General features: G+C 37.1%; 1 protein-coding gene across 5 annotated transcripts in view; it reads left to right on the top strand.

Moving 5' to 3' along the window:
• Positions 1-20845, top strand: part of CERT1 (ceramide transporter 1) — a 144781-nt gene that overhangs the window by 41271 nt on the left and 82665 nt on the right. For all 5 annotated transcript variants that reach the window (XR_010126403.1, XM_063664912.1, XM_063664910.1 and 2 more), the window contains one exon: positions 10958-11074. Coding sequence is in view for 4 of the 5 variants with exons in the window: in XM_063664912.1 (XP_063520982.1) it covers positions 10958-11074 (117 nt within the window). In the remaining variant the exon portion in view is untranslated. The remainder of the gene's footprint in view (positions 1-10957; positions 11075-20845) is intronic.

Raw genomic sequence — 20845 nt, 5'->3', positions numbered from 1 at the left:
CTGTCCATTGCTGAAAGTTAGGTGTTGAGTTTCCCTACTGTTATTGTGTGTAGTCTTTCTCTCTAGATCTGTTAATATATGCTTTATATATTTAGGTGTTCCAATGTTTGATGCATATTATATTTATAATTGTGATATCCTCTTGCTGAATTATCAATATATAATAACCTTTGTCTCTTTTTTAGTTTTTGACTTAAAGTCTATTTCATCTGATAGAAGTATAGCTATTCCTGCTGTCTTTTGGTTTCTAGTTGCATAGAATATCTTTTTAAATCTCTTTACTTTCAGTATGTATATGTTGAAATGAGTCCCTTATAGGCAATATATAGATGGGTCTTTTTAAAAATCCAGCCAGTCACTCTGTGTCTTTTGATTGGAGAATTTAATCCATTTATATTTAAGGTATTTATGTATTGATAGGTAAGGATTTAACTGCTGCCACTTGTTTCCTAATTTTTTCCATTCTTACTGTCATTGTGGCTAAGTGATTATATCTAATAGTACATTTGATTCCTTGCTTTATATTTATTTTTTGTATTTATTGCAGGTTTTTGCTTCGTGATTACCATAAGGTTTACCAAAAAACATAGTTATTTTAAACTGACAACAACCTAAAAATAAACTCTTTTTACTATACTGTCCCTCAATGTTTTGAATTTTTGATGTTACAATTTACATCATTATTGCATGTTCTTTACCAAATTTTAAATCCAGATTTTCAAAGTTTTGTGTTCTTATTCTTTGAATAACTTTTCTACCTGTTTGCCTTTCTCTACTCCCTCTTGAACTCTAATGACTCAAAAATTTGCTTTTAATGCTCTCTCATAAATTCCATAAGCTTTCTTTTATTCCTTTTCAATCTTACTTCTTTTTTTCCTGACCATATATTTTCAAATAACCTGCCTTCCAAGTTCACAGATTCTTTTGCTTCTTTGATTTTGCTATTGATGTTCTTTATTGCATTTTTCATTTTATTCATTGTATTTTTCAGCTCCAGTATTTCTGTTTGATTTTCTTTTAATTATTATTTCAATCCATTAATTTTCTCATTCTGGTCATTTGCTATTTTCCTCATTTTGTTCAATGTTTCTGTGTATTTTCTTGGAGTTCATTGAGCTTCCTTAAAATAGCTATTTGAATTCTTTGTCAGACTTTTGAGACATCTCCATCTCTTTTGGGTTTGTCATTGGAAGTTTATTTTGTCTGTTTGATAAGGTCATGTTTCCCTGATTGTTCTTGATCCTTCCTGTTGTGCATCTATATCTGCATGTTGAAGAAACAGGTACTTATTGGAATGTTTGCAGCCTGGCTTTATCTGGCTCTTTATCAGTAAGCCTGTTGTTAGATCCTGGGCAGGTCATCTGGTGTGATCTCTAAGCCCATGACTGTTGCAACTGTTACAGCATTAGGCTTTCTATACCCAGAATTACCATGGTCAGTATAACAATAGACTAGAATCTGTTGTTACCATGGCTGGCACAGCTCTGAGGTGCATCTGAAAATCATGAGGCCTACCTGTTACTGGGGTTTGACTGAAACCTGAGGCTGCTGTCATCATCCAGCAGTGATGGGAGCCAGAGATTGAGTCCATTTTGTGAGGGCTATAGTTTACCACCCGTCACTGGGATAGATGAGGAGATTCAGTTCACAGATACCCACCTGGATTCAGTTACCATGAGGGGTCTGCCTGGCACTGGATTTTTACTGTGGCAGGCCCAGTATTAGGGACCAAGGGAAAGTCCTACACTTCTCTCTTTTTCCTCAAGCAGAGGAGATATCTCTGCATTCTGCTGACTAGGATTGTGGGAGGGTTGACACAGATACTGTAAAATTATCCTTTCTACCCTCTTCAATGGGTATTTTCTTGTTAGTATGCCATAAACAGGTATTGTAAACTTTCACTTGGTTTTCTTAGCTCTTTTGAAGATGTGTTCATGCATGGATAGTTATTCAAAATGATGTTTCTACAGGGGGATGATCACTGGAGAGTCCTCTTTCTCCATCTGGCTCTGCCTTCTTATAACATTAATTTGTTTCATTACAAAAGTAATGTCTATCCATTATCAAGCTCTTAACCAAATACAAAAATTTCTAAAGAAGAAAACCACTTGTAATTCTAACACTAAGGGCCAACCACTTTTTGCATTTTGTTGAATGTTTAAGTTTTTCACTTAAAAAAACTTTTGTAAAATTTTGAAGTAATTGTACATTCTTAAAATCTTGTAAAAATAGAGTAAATGAGTTCCATTTATTCATCCAGTTTCCATCTATGGTCTGATTTTACATAGCTATAGTAAAATATCAAAAACAGGAAATTAACATTGGTACAACTCACCTTAATTTATATTTTACCAGTTTTACATATACTCATTTGTGCATCTGTGTAGTTCTATGCAAATTTATCACTTAGATTCTTGTAACAATCATCACAATCAAATTACAGAACTGTTTTATCGCCCCAGAGATTTCTTATGCTACGTTTTTTTTTTTTTTTGGAGACAGAGTCTCTGTTGCCCAGGCTGGAGTGCTATAGCACAATCTTGGCTCACTGCAGCCTCTGCCTCTCTGGTTCAAGCCATCCTCTGGACTTAGCCTCCCAAGTAGCTGGGAGTACAGGCATGCACCACCATGCCCAGCTAATTTTTGTATTTTTGGTAGAAATGGGGTTTTGCTATGTTGACCAGGCTAGTCTTGAACCCTGAGCTCAAGCTATCTGCCCACCTCAGCCTCCCAAAGTGCTAGGATTACAGACGTCATCCTAGCTTTGTATGCTACCTCTTTATAGTTACAACTTTCTCCCTTCATTCTACTCTCTAATCCCTAACCACTGGAAACCACTAAGCTGTTCTGCAGTCCTATAATTTTATTATCTTGAGGATTTTATAAAAGTGAAATCATACAGTATATAGCTTCTTGAGATTGGCTTATTTCACTCAGCATAATTTCCTTGAGAATCCACTAAGTTGTTGAATGTATCAATAATTGGTTCCTTTTTATTGCTGAGTAGTATTCCATTTCCATCTCTGTACCACAGTTTAGGCATTCACCAATTGAAGGACATTTGGGTTGTTTCCAGTTTGGGGCTGTTACAAATAAAGCTTTTATGAATATTTTTCTGTATGTTTTTGTGTGGACATTAGTTTTCTGAATTTTATGCTCAGCATTCAATAAAGAGGATCACCTGGAACCAGAAACCACATTAGGTATTTTAGCAGAAAGTGTTTAATATAGGAAATTGTTCAAACAGTTGTGGGAGAAGTGAAAGAATAAAAGAAAAACATTGAGGTAATACAGAAGTGATAATTGCAAGGACCAGTTTCTAATTCTTAGACTACAGGAACAAAGGGAAGTGGTTTGGGTTATCAGAACCTGTAAGTATGGAGTGATAGTCCTGCAGAGGTGGGACTCAGAAGACAAGTTGCTGCCTGCTGGTGTTTGTACCATTACCTTAGGACCCTCCTGGAATGAGGCTTAATAAACCTCTGAGCTGAAAGGGCCACCTAGCTAATGAGTACTTCCAGAACTCAGAGAAAGGATCTCTGAAGAGTTGAGGCTCAGCTAGAGAGGGTTACTCTTTATCTGCTGTTGTTATCTCAGAAGCTTAAAGGAAGTGCTTTGTGCAGCTGGGTCTCAGACATCTAGAAGGGGGATTATAGCTCATGTATCTTATACTCTAATATACCACTAATCTGTAAAGGAAATGTTGTGGAGTGACACCTCATACAACTAAGAAGTGGCCCATGCATAGCTGGTACTGGCATCTCTGAGGTATCTAGATGAAGCTGGTCCAGGGAGTTTTAAAAGAACCTTTTGAGTGGAACTGACTGCCACTGCCAGGGCTAAGGACTTTTGCTGGGCAGATGCTGATGGAAACAGTGTGCAGACAGCAAGGTGCAAGTTCCTTCTATCTTGTTCCTGGCTTCTAATCCTTATCTAATGTTCCACATTGACAGAACCTAATAAAAGGGGGCTGGCAGAGGAGAAATATAGTTTGCAGCATCCCAGTTCCAGTAGCACAAAACAGTATATAGAAGGGTGGATTTAAGAGAGATAATAGGTTGCTAAGTGGCATTCTTATCATCAAAATCCTTTTTGCTTTTGAGGAATTCCCAACTATGTGAGTGGAAGGTCTCCTTCAAATGATCTGTAAAGACCAGATACTTAATCGCTTCCTCTATCCTACAATCTCCTATCTTGTTAACTCCCCTTAGTTAGCATATGGGCATATGAATTAGGCCTAACCCATCAGACTGTTGCGCTGTCCTTCTCTACCCCCCCTTTTTCTTGTTTTCCTCTCCAGCCTTACTTTGATTCTATAACAGGACCAATACAGAGAATCAAGAGACGGGAAGTTTTTCTTCTGATAGTGCTGGCAGCAGGAGCATGCAGTTTGCAGTAGAAGCAGTGCCAGTAGTGGCTTACAAGGTCCAGAAGTGGAAGCAGTCCTGTCCATACAAATGGCACCTGTGGTGCAATCCCAGCAGGGGTTTTTGTTGCCTAGTCTACCCTGGCTCCTTTCCATTTTCTGATCTCAGTTCTTTGTATTTCTTAGCAATATGAACTGCCTAATACCTTCTAAATGAATTCCTTTTCTTCTTAAGTGAGCAAGAATCAATTTCTGTGGCTTACAATTTAGAGCACTGATTGATTCATCTTGTTTGAACCTAATAGGATTTATTTAACTGTCTTGTTGAGTAAAGAAATTCTAATATTTTGTGTTTATTAGTAAAAACAAAAAAGAGATGCTAGACTTAGACAATTTTAAGTCTTTAGCCTTCACAAGTGTTTGGCAGGATATTTGGAAATTATCAGATATCATACTGTCAGGGTAGAATAGGGTCAAATCTCCATTGTGATGGTGGTGCTAAGTGTCTGTAACTCTAACAGAAAAATCAGCCAACCATTTTTCTGACTGGTAGAACCTGGGAAAGTTACTTGCTTTAACCAGGGCTATTAGAAAGCAAGTTGAAAACTTGAAAAAGGAGAGAGCTAGAGGAAGGGATCTCAAAATTGTATATATAAACTCTTCAAGTCTCTGGTTGACTCCTGAACCATGCATGTGTGCACCTTACTGAGAGCAGTCTGAACCATGTCCATCATGGCAGAGATGTGAGAGAGCTAAAACTCCGTTAAAGAAAACCTGCCATCATTTTAGCTGTAGGAACCAGGCAAAAGAACCTAGATAGTAAGGAGATAATCCTAAATTACAGTGCCAGAGAAAGAGAACCTAAAATTTGAGTATAAAACTCTGGGCCACGTGCGGGGGCTCACACCTCTAGTCCCAGCACTTTGGGAGGTCGAGGCAGATGGGTTGTGTGAGTCCAGGAGCTCAAGACCAGGGCCTGGGCAACTTGGCAAGACATTATTTCTACAAAAAATACAAAAATTATCCAGGTGTAGTGGCATGCATCTGTGGTCTCAGCTACTCTAGAGGCTGAGGTGGGAGGATCATGTGAGCCCAGGAGGCAGAGGTTGCAGTGAGCCAAGATTGCACCACTCTGGCCTAGGTCACAAAGTGAGACACTGTGTCCAAAAACAAACAAACAAACAGAAATAACACTGCTCAAGTCTTTACCAGACCACCCTGGGCAACATAGCAAGTTTGGACCCTAGCCTTCTGGGTGCCAAGAAGGGGAAAGAGGCCTTAAATATGAAGACTTTTCTTTATCTGCTTCCCTTTACCCCCATCCCCCATAGCACCCTGTACCCTATTCTCTGTAAGAATGTCTGATTTAGTCTGTCCAGAGGGTGGAGAGTGGGGCCTCTAATGTTACTATGTGGCGGTAGATGAGTAGTCACCAATGCTTGGGATGGGCATGTGGGGTTTCAGGGGTCTAGTTGCACCTTTTAATGACTCAGTCAATTCTGGTCTCAGCTCCATCCATAACTTAACCTCTAGTGCTACCTGATGCCTCCAGTTCCTTTACTTCTCCAATGTTGTGTGCAAATTGGCTTGATTCTTTTGTCTTCTTTTCCCTTGTAGATTTTTAATTTTCGGTTTTCTCAAGCCTGTGAAACTGGTCCAGTTTTCCCATAGAAATGATGTTTATGGTTTCTTTTGCATAAACCTAGCACTTGACCCTCCCAGTCTTGAAACTTGAGAAAGTTACATTTGTCTTATCTGAATTCCTTTCTCAGGAAGCCAACCATCAGGCCTCCCAGGTAGTATCAAAGAACTGAAAACTTACCAGATCACTGCATCTGGACAATGAGATGCCAGAATTCTTACCTGGCATAAGTGCCTAACCAACCACCTGCTTCCTGTTGAGCAACTCCTTTTCCTTATCCCTCCCTAATTCTTATGTTTCCACACATGGTTATATTTCTTCCCTCCTCTGTAGACCCCTGATTTTAGTTAGTCGGGGAGATAGATTTGAGAGTGACCTCCCATCTCAACTTTAGCACCCTATAAAGCCTACTTCCCTGGCAGTAATCATTGTCTCAGTTATTGGCTTGCTGTGCTGTGAGCAGCAGGACCTAGACCAAACCCCTGGTGTTTTGGTAACACCTGTTAAGTCATTTACCACATTCCAACTGTGAATTTTGGTGATAAGTTTTTTTCTTTCTCTTTTGGACATTTATGTCTCTTTTGTTCCTATAAGGTTATTTTGGTAGGGAGTAGATATAAGTGTCATGGATTTATTCACCTTTTGAAATTTTTTTGTCTTTAACAGTGAATGTTGACATGAGAAAATATGGAACCCACCTTTTTATAGATGTCTTTTTCCTGTAGCATGCATTCTTAGTGGTGGTGATACTTGGTTCTTGAGGAGGGGTGAAATGTTAGATAAAACAATGGTTTATGGCCCCCAAAAATTCTAATGGACAAGAATCGTATCCTTAGTATTTAATTGTGGGGTAGAGGGTGTGGTAATGCAAAAACCTTGAGAAACAGTGTCCTATAGCATTTCCTTTATTCTTGAAATTAATTAACTTTACAGAATATATATTTGTATTGATCTTTCTGTATCTGTTTTTCCTGGGCATAGTGTGTCTTTCTGTTATGTGTGTTATATTTTCATGTTTGAAAACACCAGCTAAAGTATTTGCTTTATCTCCTTTGATACTCTACATTATTATATTTCTTTCATTTTATGCTTTTCTCAAATCTGTTTAACATGTCCATGACTTTTTTTTTTTTTTTTTTTTTTTTTTTTGAGATGGAGTCTTGCTCTGTCGCCAGGCTGGAGTACAGTGGCGCCATCTTGGCTCACTGCAACCTCTACCTCCCGGGTTCAAGCGATTCTCCTGCCTCAGCCTCCTGAGTAGCTGGGACTACAGGCGCATGCCACCACACCCAGCTAATTTTTGTATTTTTAGTAGAGACAGGGTTTCACCATGTCGGACAAGATGGTCTCAATCTCCTGACCTCGTGATCCACCCACCTCGGCCTCCCAAAGTGCTGGGATTACAGGCGTGAGCCATCCATGGCTTTTTAAACCTGGCTGTTTGTTGTTGTTTCCCACGTTTTTAACTCTGTTTTTTGTTTTTTTAACTTAGCTCTGTCAGCCCTCTTTTCATCACTTTGTCACCTTAATTCTTCTTTAAACTTTTTAGTCTTTTTTTCCTTTAGATCAGGGGTCCCCAAACCCCGGGCCACAGACCAGTACCAGTCCATGGCCTGTTAGGAACCAGGCTGCACACCAGGAGGTGAGTGGCAGGCAAGCCGACATTACCTACTGAGCTCTGCCTCCTGTCAGATCAGCAGCAGCCTTAGATCCCATAGGAGTGTGAACCCTATTGTGAACTATGTATGCGAGGGATCTAGGTTGCACGCTCCTTATGAGAATCTAATGCCTGATGATCAAGGTGGAACAGTTTCATCCCGGAACAATTCCCTGCAACCTGTCTTTGGAAAAACTCTCTTCCATGAAACCGATCCCTGGTGCCAAAAAGTTTGTGGACTGCTGCCTTAGATCATATCTTATATTTATCACCTCTCAATGTTTTCCATCTAATTTTGGCCTCTATCCTACATTTGTTTCTTTCTAATAATTACTTCTTAGCACCAAGACAAGGAAGATGAGACCAGTGAGGGACTTACCTCAATCACAAAATTTAAGGAAGCAAGAAAAAACTCAATAATCAAGATAAATATTTTATTGCAATATTTTTTAAAAGGACTAAATTACTGTATAATGAGCAAAATATCAAAATTTTTAATAAAGACAGGATTGATTGTTACTGAATGAAACAGTCTGTTATAAGTTTGGGGCACATACGTTTGTGTAATATAGTGATGTGAGCTTTATTGCATAATACATCCTCTTAACCAAATCTGTCATTTCCTTTGCCCTGTAGACTCATCTTCTCTCGTTTTTTTTTTTTTTTTTCACTTTGTTGAGATGTAAAACTTTTGTGTTATTCACAGACTTTCTATACCACTTACAATTCCTGCTCTTCTCTTCTGTGCCACCTATGCTTCAGATCATAGATGGTAGAAATGGCACCCTTGTCTGCATAGGAAGGTGTTTGCCAGAGAAAATGGTGAATTATGAGCTATGTGTTCTTTTATTTTTCTAACGCTTTAATAAGTATATTTAACACATTACAAAATGTAAAACATTTTAAGAAATACTGGCTGGAAATATAATGGGAATTATCATGGAGTAAAAATTTAAAACTCCTGGGCTACTTATAGCCATAGACTGATCATCTGCTTTACTTTATTTGGTTCTTTAGATCAGCATTTCCCAATCTTTTTGGCACCAGGGACCAGTTTCATGGAAGACAATTTTTCCATGTAGTGGGTGATGGGGGATGGCTTTGGGATGAAACTCTTCCACCTCAGATCATCAACCATTAGATTCTCATAAGGAGCAAACAACCTAGATCCTTTGTATACACAGTTCATTGTAGGGTTCGTGCTCCTGTGAGGATCTAATGCCGCTGCTGATCTGACATGAGGCAGAGCTCAGGTGGTAATGCTTGCTTGCCTGCTGCTTACTGCCTGCTGTGCGGCCCAGTTACTAACAGCCCATGGACTGGCACAGGTTTGTGACCCAGAGTCTGGGGACTCCTGGTTTACATAGCATATGTTTCATTTCCTCCAAGAAGCTATTCTCAGTAATTAGACTTAATTCTTAAGATGCCTGGATATTTAGAATTCAGTTAAATTTATGATCATTATTTATGAATGTTGGACATTATCGCTTATGTCTTTCTGTATTTATAATTACTGAAGCAGGATATGCATTGTTTTTCCCTTTTGCTTCTTTCTAGCACACTCTGCTTCTCACTGTAGGCTTATTATTGTCCAGCACATACTGATTCAGGAAATTTAACTTGAATCCTTTAATCAGTCAGAACCATGATTTCTTATCTTAAGTTGTTTCATAGCCTAAAGAAAATGGTAGAGTTAGTTTATATTGTGTTTGCTAAATAAACTGATGAGATAAAAGGTGGATGTTGTTAAGCGGGGGAGAGAATAAACAATAAACCCTGGGAGGAGTACAAGATGTAAATTCTGTTGAGCAAATAAGTTCACTGTCGTGTTGCCCAGAGCGGATTCTTTTCCCTCCAAGGTTAAGAATCTTTTCAGGAGAGGATATTGATTGATTCTCTCTACTGTATCTGGTGGAAAAAGAGGTGATAAATATGATGTATTCCTGTCATATTTTAATTCATTTATTGAGATTAAAAACAAGGATGTAAAACACTCATTTTTTATATTCTTGAGTCGAGAGCACTGAATCAAAAAGTTGACATTTTCACTAAATGTTTACACCTTAATGCAGAGTTTTCTCTAGATAGCTCATGTAGATCTTATGTAATATTCATTTTATTTTTTCCTTTAGCTGGAAGTGCTCCTGGTTGTTACTATCAAAGACATGTAAAAGCCTAGAAGTTAATTTTAGATACTTAAAGGGAAATGTTAACATTTTTATCTTGCTTTGTTAAATTTCATAAGATTTGATAAATGAGATATCAAGAATATTTAATGAAATAAAATTATTAATGGGCATTTACTTTTGAATAATGGAGTAAGAAAAAAGTAGTAAATGTCTACTCTAAAACTTATTTCGGCCTTAAAAAATATATATGCTTTTAGCTCGGCACAGTAGCTTGTGCCTGTAACCCCAGCAACATGAGAGGCCACAGTGGGAGGATTGTTTAAGGCCAGGAGTTCGAGACCAGCCTGGGCAACATAGCAAGGCTCCATCTTTTTTTTTTTTTTAGACGGAAGTCTCGTTCTGTCACCCAGGCTGGAGAGCAGTGGCGCAATCTCAGCTCACTGAAACCTCGGCCTTCCGAGTTTAAGCAGTTCTCTGCCTCAGCCTCCCAAGTAGCTGGGATTACAGGTGCCCACCACCACGCCCAGCTAATTTTTGTATTTTTAGTAGAGACAGGATTTCACCATCTTGGCCAGGCTGGTCTTGAACTCCTGACCTCGTGATCCACCCGCCTTGGCCTTCCAAAGTGCTGGGATTACATGCATGAGCCACCACGCCCAGCCAGCAAGGTGACATTTTTTTAAAAATTTAAAAATTAGCAGGGCATGGTAGTATGTGCCAATAGTCCCAGTTGGGAGGCATGAGGATCACCTGAACCCGGGAGTTCAAGGCTAGAGTGAGCCTATGTTCATGCCATTGCACTCCAATCTGGGCAATAGAGCAAGACCCTCACCTCAAAAATAAATAAAAATAAAAGTTATCCTTTTGGTGGTGTTCTTACTAGTTAACTCAAAGCATTTGGTGAAAAATATCAGCTCTGTTTTAGAAATAGATGTTTGTAGCATATGTGACAACTCATTTGTAAGAGTAGTGAGTGAAATTTGGCTTTTGGTAACTGTGGCTTTGTACATTCTTATCTTCAGATAAGTTATTTGAGTAGAAAAATAAAAAGTAACAAGTCTCCCACCAGCACAGAATGAGTATGTTCATGTTTTGGCTTTGGGGTGTAACACTTCTAAGGATATAATTAGCTTTGCTTTTCATTTTCTGCTTTTTCTCCACAGCCTCATGATTTTGATGAATGTCGATTTGATATTAGTGTAAATGATAGTGTTTGGTATCTTCGTGCTCAGGATCCAGATCATAGACAGCAATGGATAGATGCCATTGAACAGCACAAGGTAAGATCCCTAATATTTACCTGTCCATGGAGGACTCGGTAAGAGATTGTTGACAATACCTTAAAAAAAAGTTGACATGTGACATTAGTTACTGAAACAGTGAACATTATTTGGGTGATAAAGATTAAAGCAGTTCATATGTAAATTTTTGAAATAATTTTTAACACTTTAGTTGTACTAAGGGTATTTGCTATGATAAATATTATTCGGCTGGGCGTGGTGGCTCACGCCTGTATTCCCAGCACTTTGGGAGGCCGAGGCAGGTGGATCAGCTGAAGTCAGGAGCAAGACCAGCCTGGCCAGAATGGTGAAACCCCTTTTCTACTAAAAATACGAAAATTAGCCATGCTTAGTGGTGAGCGCCTGTAATCCCACCTACTCAGGAGGCTGAGGCAGTAGAATCGCTTGAATCCAGGAGGCAGAGGTTGCAGTAAGCCAAGATTGGGCTACTGCACTCCAGCCTGGGCAACAGAGCAAGACTCCGTCTCAAAAAAAAAAAAAAAAGATAAATATTTTTCATTGTTAACTAAAACAAAAATATACCCTTTTTCATAAAACACATTTCGATTTTTTATTTAGGTTTTGCTTCATAATAAATACCTTTTTAATGATCTAAATAAAAGGATTTTTGAAATAACATTGGGTTATAAAACCCTAACTTATAAAAGCTTCACTGCTGATTTTTGTTATAACTATTTGGGTAAATTCTTAGTACGAACATTTGTAAATCAGTTATTCTTTGTAAATGTGAGGCTATCTAATGATAAACCTATAGAAAGTTTTTTATATAAATATATAAGGTACATTCATATAATTTAAAGCTAGTCTTTGACTTCTGTTAATAAATATTAAGTAGACTAAAGAAATACATTAATAAATCTATTATTAGCTAATTCAGTAATACCATGATAAAACAAACAGAATGTTCTAAATCGACCATGTCATTCTTGAATATGACTTAAGAGAAGTTTTGCTTATTTACGTACTTGTCTGTACTTGTTCGTTTGAGTTTCACAAAGTTGTAGTTGAAACACCTGTTTTGGTTATTTTTAACAGGCACAAAACACACACACACACCCCCCCCCCCACACACACACATTTTTAACAGGCACAAAACACACACACACACACCCCTATACCCATACACCCAAGAAAAACCAGTCTGGCTTGAGAAAGAAAAGCTAACACGATTGATAAAGAAGTATGCGATTGTGAAATCTCATGCACTGTTTTGGGTATTTTTAACAAGCACAAAACACACACACACACACCCCTACACCCACGCACCCAAGAAAAACCAGTCTCACCTGAGATTTCACAATCGCATACTTCTTTATCAATCGTATTAGCTTTTCTTTCTTGGTTTATTGATTTAGGATTTCTCCCAGCCTAAATAAAATTGTTACCTTTCTTTTTTTCTTTGTTTTAGCTTTAGGACTATGTATTTAAACTTTAGTGTTAAGTTTTTAAAACATTTTCTAAGTCTTAGTTATCTTGGTAATGTTACTTCAGAAAAGTCTAAATATGGAAAAAATTATTGTTTTTCTATTATTTAAAAGAGAAATGAGCGAGTATTCCAAAAATCTCAATGCTCTGGAGCCAGACCATGCATGCATCCTCTGCCATGTATGACATGTGTGAGCTTGGCCGTGTTAATTAACCTCTTCTTAGTGTTTATTCTCAGCTGCCATGTTGGTACTTCTGCCCAAAGTAGTAGTAAGACATAAATGAGATAATATGCAAAGTTACTTACCAGAATGACTGATATATTTCCCCATTTATGGCATATAGGAAAAGCAAGAGACTTGGAGTCTCAACTAAATTCACTAAATTATACCATCTTGTTTCTGGATGAAGAGTTTTACATTAGGTGAGAGAAGCTAAATGTGCATATAAGGAGAACAGCCTGTTTCATGTTATTTAATCAGGGCCAGCCGTCTCACTAGTGATTAAAGATGTTATTAAGTAGAATTAATTGCTATATTTTTAATGGAGATGACCTTTAAGGGCTTAATCAGTTGATTTTTATTACAGGGCAAGTTTTTTTCTGTTTTAATTAAACATTTTATTTTGCTCACTTTTCTCTTTTAAGTCCAATGACAGTTTCTTTGCAAGGTTCCCGTTTTGTGTTTTTTTCCTTTAGTGAAGATTAATGTACAAAGTATATATTTCTCCTGTAGTGTTGATTTCTTTACATCTTTGAACAATGGATAGATTTACTCTTTGGGTCTTTCTCAGAGCAGTGGGACTTAAGCTGAGATAACAAATTTTGAGTGATTTTTAGTTCTTGAAAAAAATACTCAACTGCAGGGTTGTGATGCATTGTACAAGCTTGCCTTTCTTTTTTTTTTTTTTTTTTTTGAGATGAGGTCACTCTGTCACCCAGCATGGAGTGAGATCTCAGCTCACTTCAGCCTCTGCCTCCTCGGTTCAAACAATCCTCTCACCTTAGCCTCCCAAGTAGCTGGGACTACAGACATGCACCACCGTGCCTGGCTAATTAATTTTTTGTATTTTTGGTAGAGACAGGGTTTCGCCATGTTGCCCAGGCTGATTCTGAACCCTTGAACTCAAGTGATCTGCCCACGTCAGCTTCCCAAAATGCTGGGATTACAGGTGTCAGCCTCTGTACCCAGCCACCCTTTCTTATTTTTAAAGATAGTTTATTTGTAGACTAGGAGAAATTGTTAATTGTTGTTAATATTGTTTAATGTACTAAAGTAGAATATGTGATGTATGCCAACTGAGCAGCCTATCAGTGAATATTTAAGTGAATTCATATTTAGAATATGAATTCGAGAAGTAAATTGTTGAGTTATTTAACATGAAAGAAGGAGAAATTTCAAATGTTGTCATTGTTTTTTTTCCTCCCATAGACCAGGGTTAGTGAGATGTTTCTTGATTCATTCTTCAGTATCATTAAGGAATATTGATTGTAGAAGCTAAGTTTAGTAATTTTACTATTTATGTATGCATTATTGTCTTGATCCTCTATATAAAACTGTACAGGCATAATGATGATAATGATAGGAGCTAACACTTGTTGAGGATCATCAAGTACTAATCATTGTATTAAGTGCTTTATGTGTTTTGTTTTCTCCCTACTATCCTGAAAAATAAAGTATTATTTTGCAGAAGAGGAAGCAGGTTTAGATTAAAATTAAGTAATTTGCCTGAGACTGTACTGTCTTTTAGTTTGTGATTTCTGAGTATTCAATTTTGTGTTAATTCTCTTGTCTGTCTGTTACCATTGGTAAACTGACTGTTTATGAACAATTCCCATGAGCCAACCTCCTGCAAATTATGGTGTATAATCTGAGTTCTCCTACTATACCTATGCAAGATAAATATGAACTCATTTTTCTTTTCACCCATGGATTGTCAAACAGGACAGTATATTATATTGGTAACTGTTTCAGTACTGGATTTCAGACTCCAGAGTCTGGCAAATGTGGATTTGAATCCTGGCACTATTGTGTATTAGATTAGTGCAAAAGTAACTGTGGTTTTGGACCATGATTTTTAAAATCATTTTAACTAGGCTCAAACACATCTTTATTAATCAAAATAGGAACCATTACAATCAACACATTTTTGCCAATAAGAAATAAGTTTGTTTATTCCTGTAGCATAAAAATCTGTGCTTCGGGATTCTACAAACTCTTGGAAAGCATTTTCTGCATCCTGCTGGTTATGGAAGCATTTTTCCTGCAAAAAGTTGTCAAGATGCTTGAAGAAGTGGTAGTCAGTTGGCAAGAGGTCAGGTGAATATGGCGGATGAGGCAAAACTTCGTAGCCCAGTTTGTTCAACTTTTGAAACATTGGTTGTGCAATGTACAGTCAGACGTTGCAAAGAAGAATTGGGCCCTTTCTGTTGACCAGTGCTGGCTGTAGGCATTGCAGTTTTCTGTGCATCGCATCGATTTGCTGAGCATACTTTTCAGATGTAATGGTTTCACCGGGATTCAGAAAGCTGTAGTGGATCAGACTAGCAGCAGACCACCAAACAGTGACCATGACCTTTTTTTGGTGCAAGTTTGGCTTTGGGAAGTGCTTTGGAACTTCTTGGTCCAGCCACTGAGCTGGTCGTCACCAGTTGCTGTATAAAATCCACTTTTCGTCACATGTCACAATCTGATCGAGAAATGGTTCTTTATTGTTGTGTAGAAATAAGAGAAGATGACACTTCAAAACTGCGATTTTTAAAATTTTCACTCAGCTCATGAGGCATCCACTTAATCGAGTTTTTTCACCTTTCCAATTTGCTTCAAATCCCAAACAACTGTAGAATGGTCGACATTGAGTTCTTTGGCAACTTGTGTAGTTGTAAGAGGATCAACTTCCATGATTGGTCTTAGTTGGTCGTTGTCAACTTCCGATGGCCAGCCACTACTCTTCTCATCTTGAAGGCTCTCATCTCCTTTGCAAACTTCTTGAAACACCACTGCACTGTACGTTCGTTAGCAGTTCCTGGGCCAAATGCGTTGTTGATGTTGCAGGTTGTCTCTGCTGCTTTATGACCCATTTTGCACTCAAATAAGAAAATCATTTGAATTTGCTTTATTTGCTTTTTGTCTGACGTCATTTTTGTAGTCTAAAATAGATATAAACAGCAAGTAATAAGTCATTAGCAAAAAACATAAAGCAAGAAATGCACATTAAAATAATGTATAATATAACCACATTTATTTAAGAATGTAATCCAATATCAAACAGCAAATTTCAACAATGCAAAAACTGCATTAGCACCAACTAATACTAGCTAAGTGGCCTTGGTAAGTTATTGAAAGGAGGAAAAAAATGATAATTTACGGTATGTGTTACCATACCCTCAGCATCCCCACACCCTAACAAAAATAAGCAACAAAATAACCTATTCATGATAAAAGCAATAGTATTATACTTTGCGATTAGCCTGGGCACCCATCATTCCAGCTTATTCAGTTCATTTCACAGTTACTTTATCAGTGCACCACTTGGCATTAGTAGACCTGTATTTTTCTGTTCTGATGCCATTGGATGGGCTTTTGTTAGGGCTTGCCTGGAAGGTTTTAGTTATTTTCAACATCTGGAGGAAGAGGTCGGGGGTTTCTTTTCCATCCTTCCCAGAAGACCCTTATGCTGATTATAAATTCTTTGTATTGATCTGTTTCACACATGCACATTCACGCGCCCTCCACTCGCGTGCGCTCTCTCTCTCTCTCTCTCATACATACACGTGTGCAAACAAAATGAGTTTTATTTTACAGGACTTCTAAACAATAATAATGGTGATGGTGATGAAGATAGCTAACATTTTTGAGGATTTATGTATGCCTAACATGATAAACAATTTATTATCTCATTTTTTTCCCTCACTTTCATGAGATTAGCCTTATTATCCTGTTTTTACAGATTAGGAAATTGGGGCATAGAGAGGTGAAATAACTTGTCCAAGGTCAATCCACTAGTTAGTGAAGAAGCCAGCATTCAGACCTAGGTCTTTCTGACCCAACAACCAGGGCTTTTGGCCAGCAAGCAATTCTGTGCTGTAAGTATGTATTTCTGTGAATTACGTTTTGTTGACATAAATCATGGGCTTCTTGAATCACAGTATTCTCATATTTTCTGTTTGTTCCTCATATCTATATTATTTAGACCATAACTTCTTAAAGACTCAGACATATTCTAATTAAACTTCTTTGTAGGAATCAGCAAAGCATTGGGCACGCAAATTTTTTATTTGAAATAATTTACAGTATTGTAAGACAGATTTTATGGGAGAAATTGTGATATTTGAAGGCTTTTCCCCCTTAAAATCCTCATGGTTTGTATTACAGTGATTACTGACAGAATACTTTCTGTCTAGCTTTACTGTTTTTGCCTTCCTTGGCATCCATTCTAGAATGGTTGCTTACTACAAGAAAAGTTTTAACGAAATGACTGTATGATTTAAATGTTCTCAATGTATTAGAAATCACATAATTCAATGTGACATTATACAGCAGCCCCTGCAGAAAAAAGTTATTCCCGAGGTCATTCTTAAATTCAAAAATTATATTTCAATTTATAACATAGAAAAGGACATATGTATACCAGACCAGTAATTTTATTTAGAAATATTTGTGCCGGCTTTATTCTTTGGAGTCCATTAATATTCTGCATTTCTCCTTATGATTTTGAGACAACGCTGAATTATTTTTAAAGATAGGGTTTTGTTTTAAATATCTTAGCCATCTTTCATGCTGTCTTGAGGTCAAATGAGATAGTGTTTGTAAAAGTTCTTTAAAAAAAACTGAAAGCTTTATGAATTAAAGTTAAGATTGTCTAAAGTTAAGCTAACATTTTTCTAGTAAAGAGGTGCCTATTGTCAAAGGGCTCTGTGAGCATTTTCTGTATAATTTATCAAAGATATATAATAAATCATCTTTTGATGCTATTTTTTTTTAAATTATAGGATTATTTTCAGAATCTTCTACAATTAGAATACATGTGATTTTGATTAAACAAAGTTTCTGCTTACTATGAAAAAAATGTACTCCCCCACTTCAACCCCTCAAATCCCTAAAACTAGCAGGAAGGCTTTCCTGACGCTAGCAGATTTAAAAATCATTTTGAAAAAGTTAAGTTTCTTGAAAGCCTCTGACAGAGTTTATGGTAATCATATGACATTCTTATTTCCATAAGGGAGCAACCTTAGTAGATCCTAAAGTGTTGGTGCCTATGGGCCACACAGACTTTCCCCACATTGTGGAAATTATCCATGACACAAAGATTCATATGAAAATATAAAATTAGGGAGGAAGAATCCAAATGGTAATTTTTACAGATGTTGATTTTCTGTAGTGGGAATCTAGAGGCAATTGTCTTGTCATTTAATATTTGTGGAATTGTTCTTATCCTTTGTGAAGGCCGAATTCATGTGTGAAGCATCAATGAACTTCGAAAGAAAGGTTTATTCTCAACCTGAGAAGGTTAGACATTTCTGTTTGAGGAAATTATGTGGAAAACACTTTTTGAAAGGAATATATATTTTACTTGAGATAAAATGAAGTGTGAAAAAAGTTTTTTACTGAGAGAACCCCATTGTTGAGCCATCTAAGTGAAGCTCAAGACCCATTTAGAGGTCTTTTAAAAATTTTGTTGCTTTTGCCATAATGAAATATTTCCCCCATGCTCTGTCAGAGTCAGTTTGATTTGCTATGTTTTTTCTAATTTTAGGAGCAATTTCTACTTAGTTGACACTTTCATTTTTTTGTCTTAAATTTGACATAATCTTAGGAAACTTCTAAAATAGCTAGATGGCAGAATTATTAACTCTTAGTAGTTTTTAAATATCGAGGTCATATAAAGTCATACTGTTGGTTTGTGCCATTTTAAATCAATATTGGATTTTCATAGATACCCTCTCTATACTTATCTGCTTTATAAATTATATAAAATTTAGCTTTGCATTTGAATGTGGTTTAACTGGGAAGTGTTTAAGAATGCAAATATAACTTATTATTTTGAGTGTTTACTTCATATAAGTAATTTCATGAGTGTATTAGAACCAAGTCTCCATTTACCTATTTGCATCATATGATGATGACAGAGGATCAAATTTTACTTCCTCTTTACATTCAGGAGTTTTAAATTTTGAGGGAAGGACGCATAAATAGTTCTTACAGTAGTCGGGGCTCTGCCATTTTCTCAAGCTGTAGAAAAATCAGTACATAGAATCACAACTGACCTTTATTAAGCAGCAGAGAAACTTCATGTTGTCTCTGGATGTTTCAGTCATTAAAATCAAGAATTTGGTTCCTAATAATGGGAGTTAACTGCCAAATTGCATGCAGTAATCCATACACAGTTAGTAAATTTTTTTAAAACACCAGAATGTAGATAGTGTCAAACTACCAGCATTTTTGAGGTTGGTGAAATCAAAGAGGAAAACAAGGTACCAACCAACCCCCTTTAGTTTTTATAGTCTTCTGGAATAAAAACAATTCAGTTGTTGAGGGTTTATAAAGTAACTTCGTATTTGTCAGTTTTTCCTGCCTGCAGTATTTGAAAACTGGCATCTGAGACATTAGAAGTTTATTTTGTCAAGGTTATGGATCATGACCCATGACACAGCCCTAGGAGGTCCTGAGAGCATGTGCCCATGGTTGTTGGGTTACAGCTCGGGTTATGTTTTAGGAGACATAAAACATCAACAATACATGTGAGGCATACATTGGTTCAGTCCAGAAAAGCAGGAAAACTTGGAAGGGGTGGGAAACTTTCAAGGTCATTGGTAGATTCAAATATTTTCTGATTGGCAGTTTGTTGAGTTATTATCTAAAGGCTTAGAATCAATAGAAAGAAGTGGCTGAGTTAAGATAAGGGATTGTGGAAACCAAGGTTATTTCTTACATAGATGAAGTCTCATGGGTGGCTGCCTCACCAGAAGCAGTAGAAGGCAAATGTTTTCTATACAGATCCTTAAAAGGCTCTAGACTCAGTCTCTTCGGGATCAGAAAAAGACCTGGATTGGGAAAGGTTCTCTATTCTCTATAGGAAGTAAGTTTCACCTGTAAGAGACAGTTTTGCAGGGCCATTTCAAAATATGTCAAAGAAATATATTTTGGTGTAAAATACTTTGGTTTCTTTCAGGGCCCTACTCTCTGCCATGTGATGTTATACTAGAGTCAGGCTGGAAGCTATAGAGTCTGTTCTGTTAGTCTTAGAATCTCTATTTTAATGTTAATGCTGGTCAGCACTGTGCCTGAACTCCCAAGGAAAGAGAGTATAATGAGGCATGCCTGACCCACCTCCCTTCCAGTCATGGTCTGAACTAGTTTTTCAGGTTTAGTTGGGTCCCCTTGGCCAGGAGGAGGGTACATTCAGCCAGTTGGTGGGGTGCCTAGAATTTTATTTTTGGTTTACACCCAAATACTTCAAAAAGTAAATCTTGGAGAGAGAAGAAAGGTCAATGATTTTTCAGGTGGGTTCTTCTGTCTGGGAAGGTGCTTAGCTTTTACCAAGATAGTAAAAGGATTGGGAAGATTGTACACTGAGTAGTGAAGAAAGAAGATATTTAGATAGCTAGTCATATTAACTAATACAACCAATGAAGAGATGTAACTTAACAAGATATTATGTCAAAAGGACAGGGAGATTGTTACAAATCAATACAAAAAGTTTAGGAAGTTCATTTAAGGGGGGAAAAGCCAGAAGATTTGACTGCTGCTTCTTAATAGGATGCCCAAATGGGTAATAAACATAAATAAAGGTAATCCATGCTGTTAATCATCAGAAAAATGCAAATTTAAACCTCAGTGAGATAACACCATATACCCATCAGAATGGCTTTAAAAAAAAAAAAAAAAACACCAAGTGTTGGTGAGGACATGGAGCAACAAGTAATCTCATACATTGCTGATGTAAGTGATAAATTGTGCACACACTTGGAAAAAAAATTTTCAGTATCTACTAAAGCTGAGCATAGATGTCCCCTCTGCTCAGATGCATATAGAAAATTTGAAGCTCTCACAAGTATTGATGTCATAGGTACATTCATTTCAATTAAGCTGTTTAGGTTATAGGGACTAGAGGCCAACCTATATTCCCTTGAGAAATGGGAAAATTCCCAGCAACCAAGAAAATTTAGAATACGCTACCTGCAAGGAAAGTTGGAATTGTATACTTAACTCAAGTGCTCTTATTGTTAACAAAACTCCAATCACCTGCCCTCAGCTACAGTTAATATATCTGTTTCATCCTATTATTTCTTTTCTCTTTTTTGTAATTCCTGTTTATTCATAACTT

The sequence above is a fragment of the Pongo pygmaeus genome, chromosome 4 (assembly GCF_028885625.2).
Source record: "Pongo pygmaeus isolate AG05252 chromosome 4, NHGRI_mPonPyg2-v2.0_pri, whole genome shotgun sequence".
NCBI classification, from domain to species: domain Eukaryota; kingdom Metazoa; phylum Chordata; class Mammalia; order Primates; family Hominidae; genus Pongo; species Pongo pygmaeus.
This window is presented reverse-complemented; position numbering and strand designations above follow the sequence as displayed.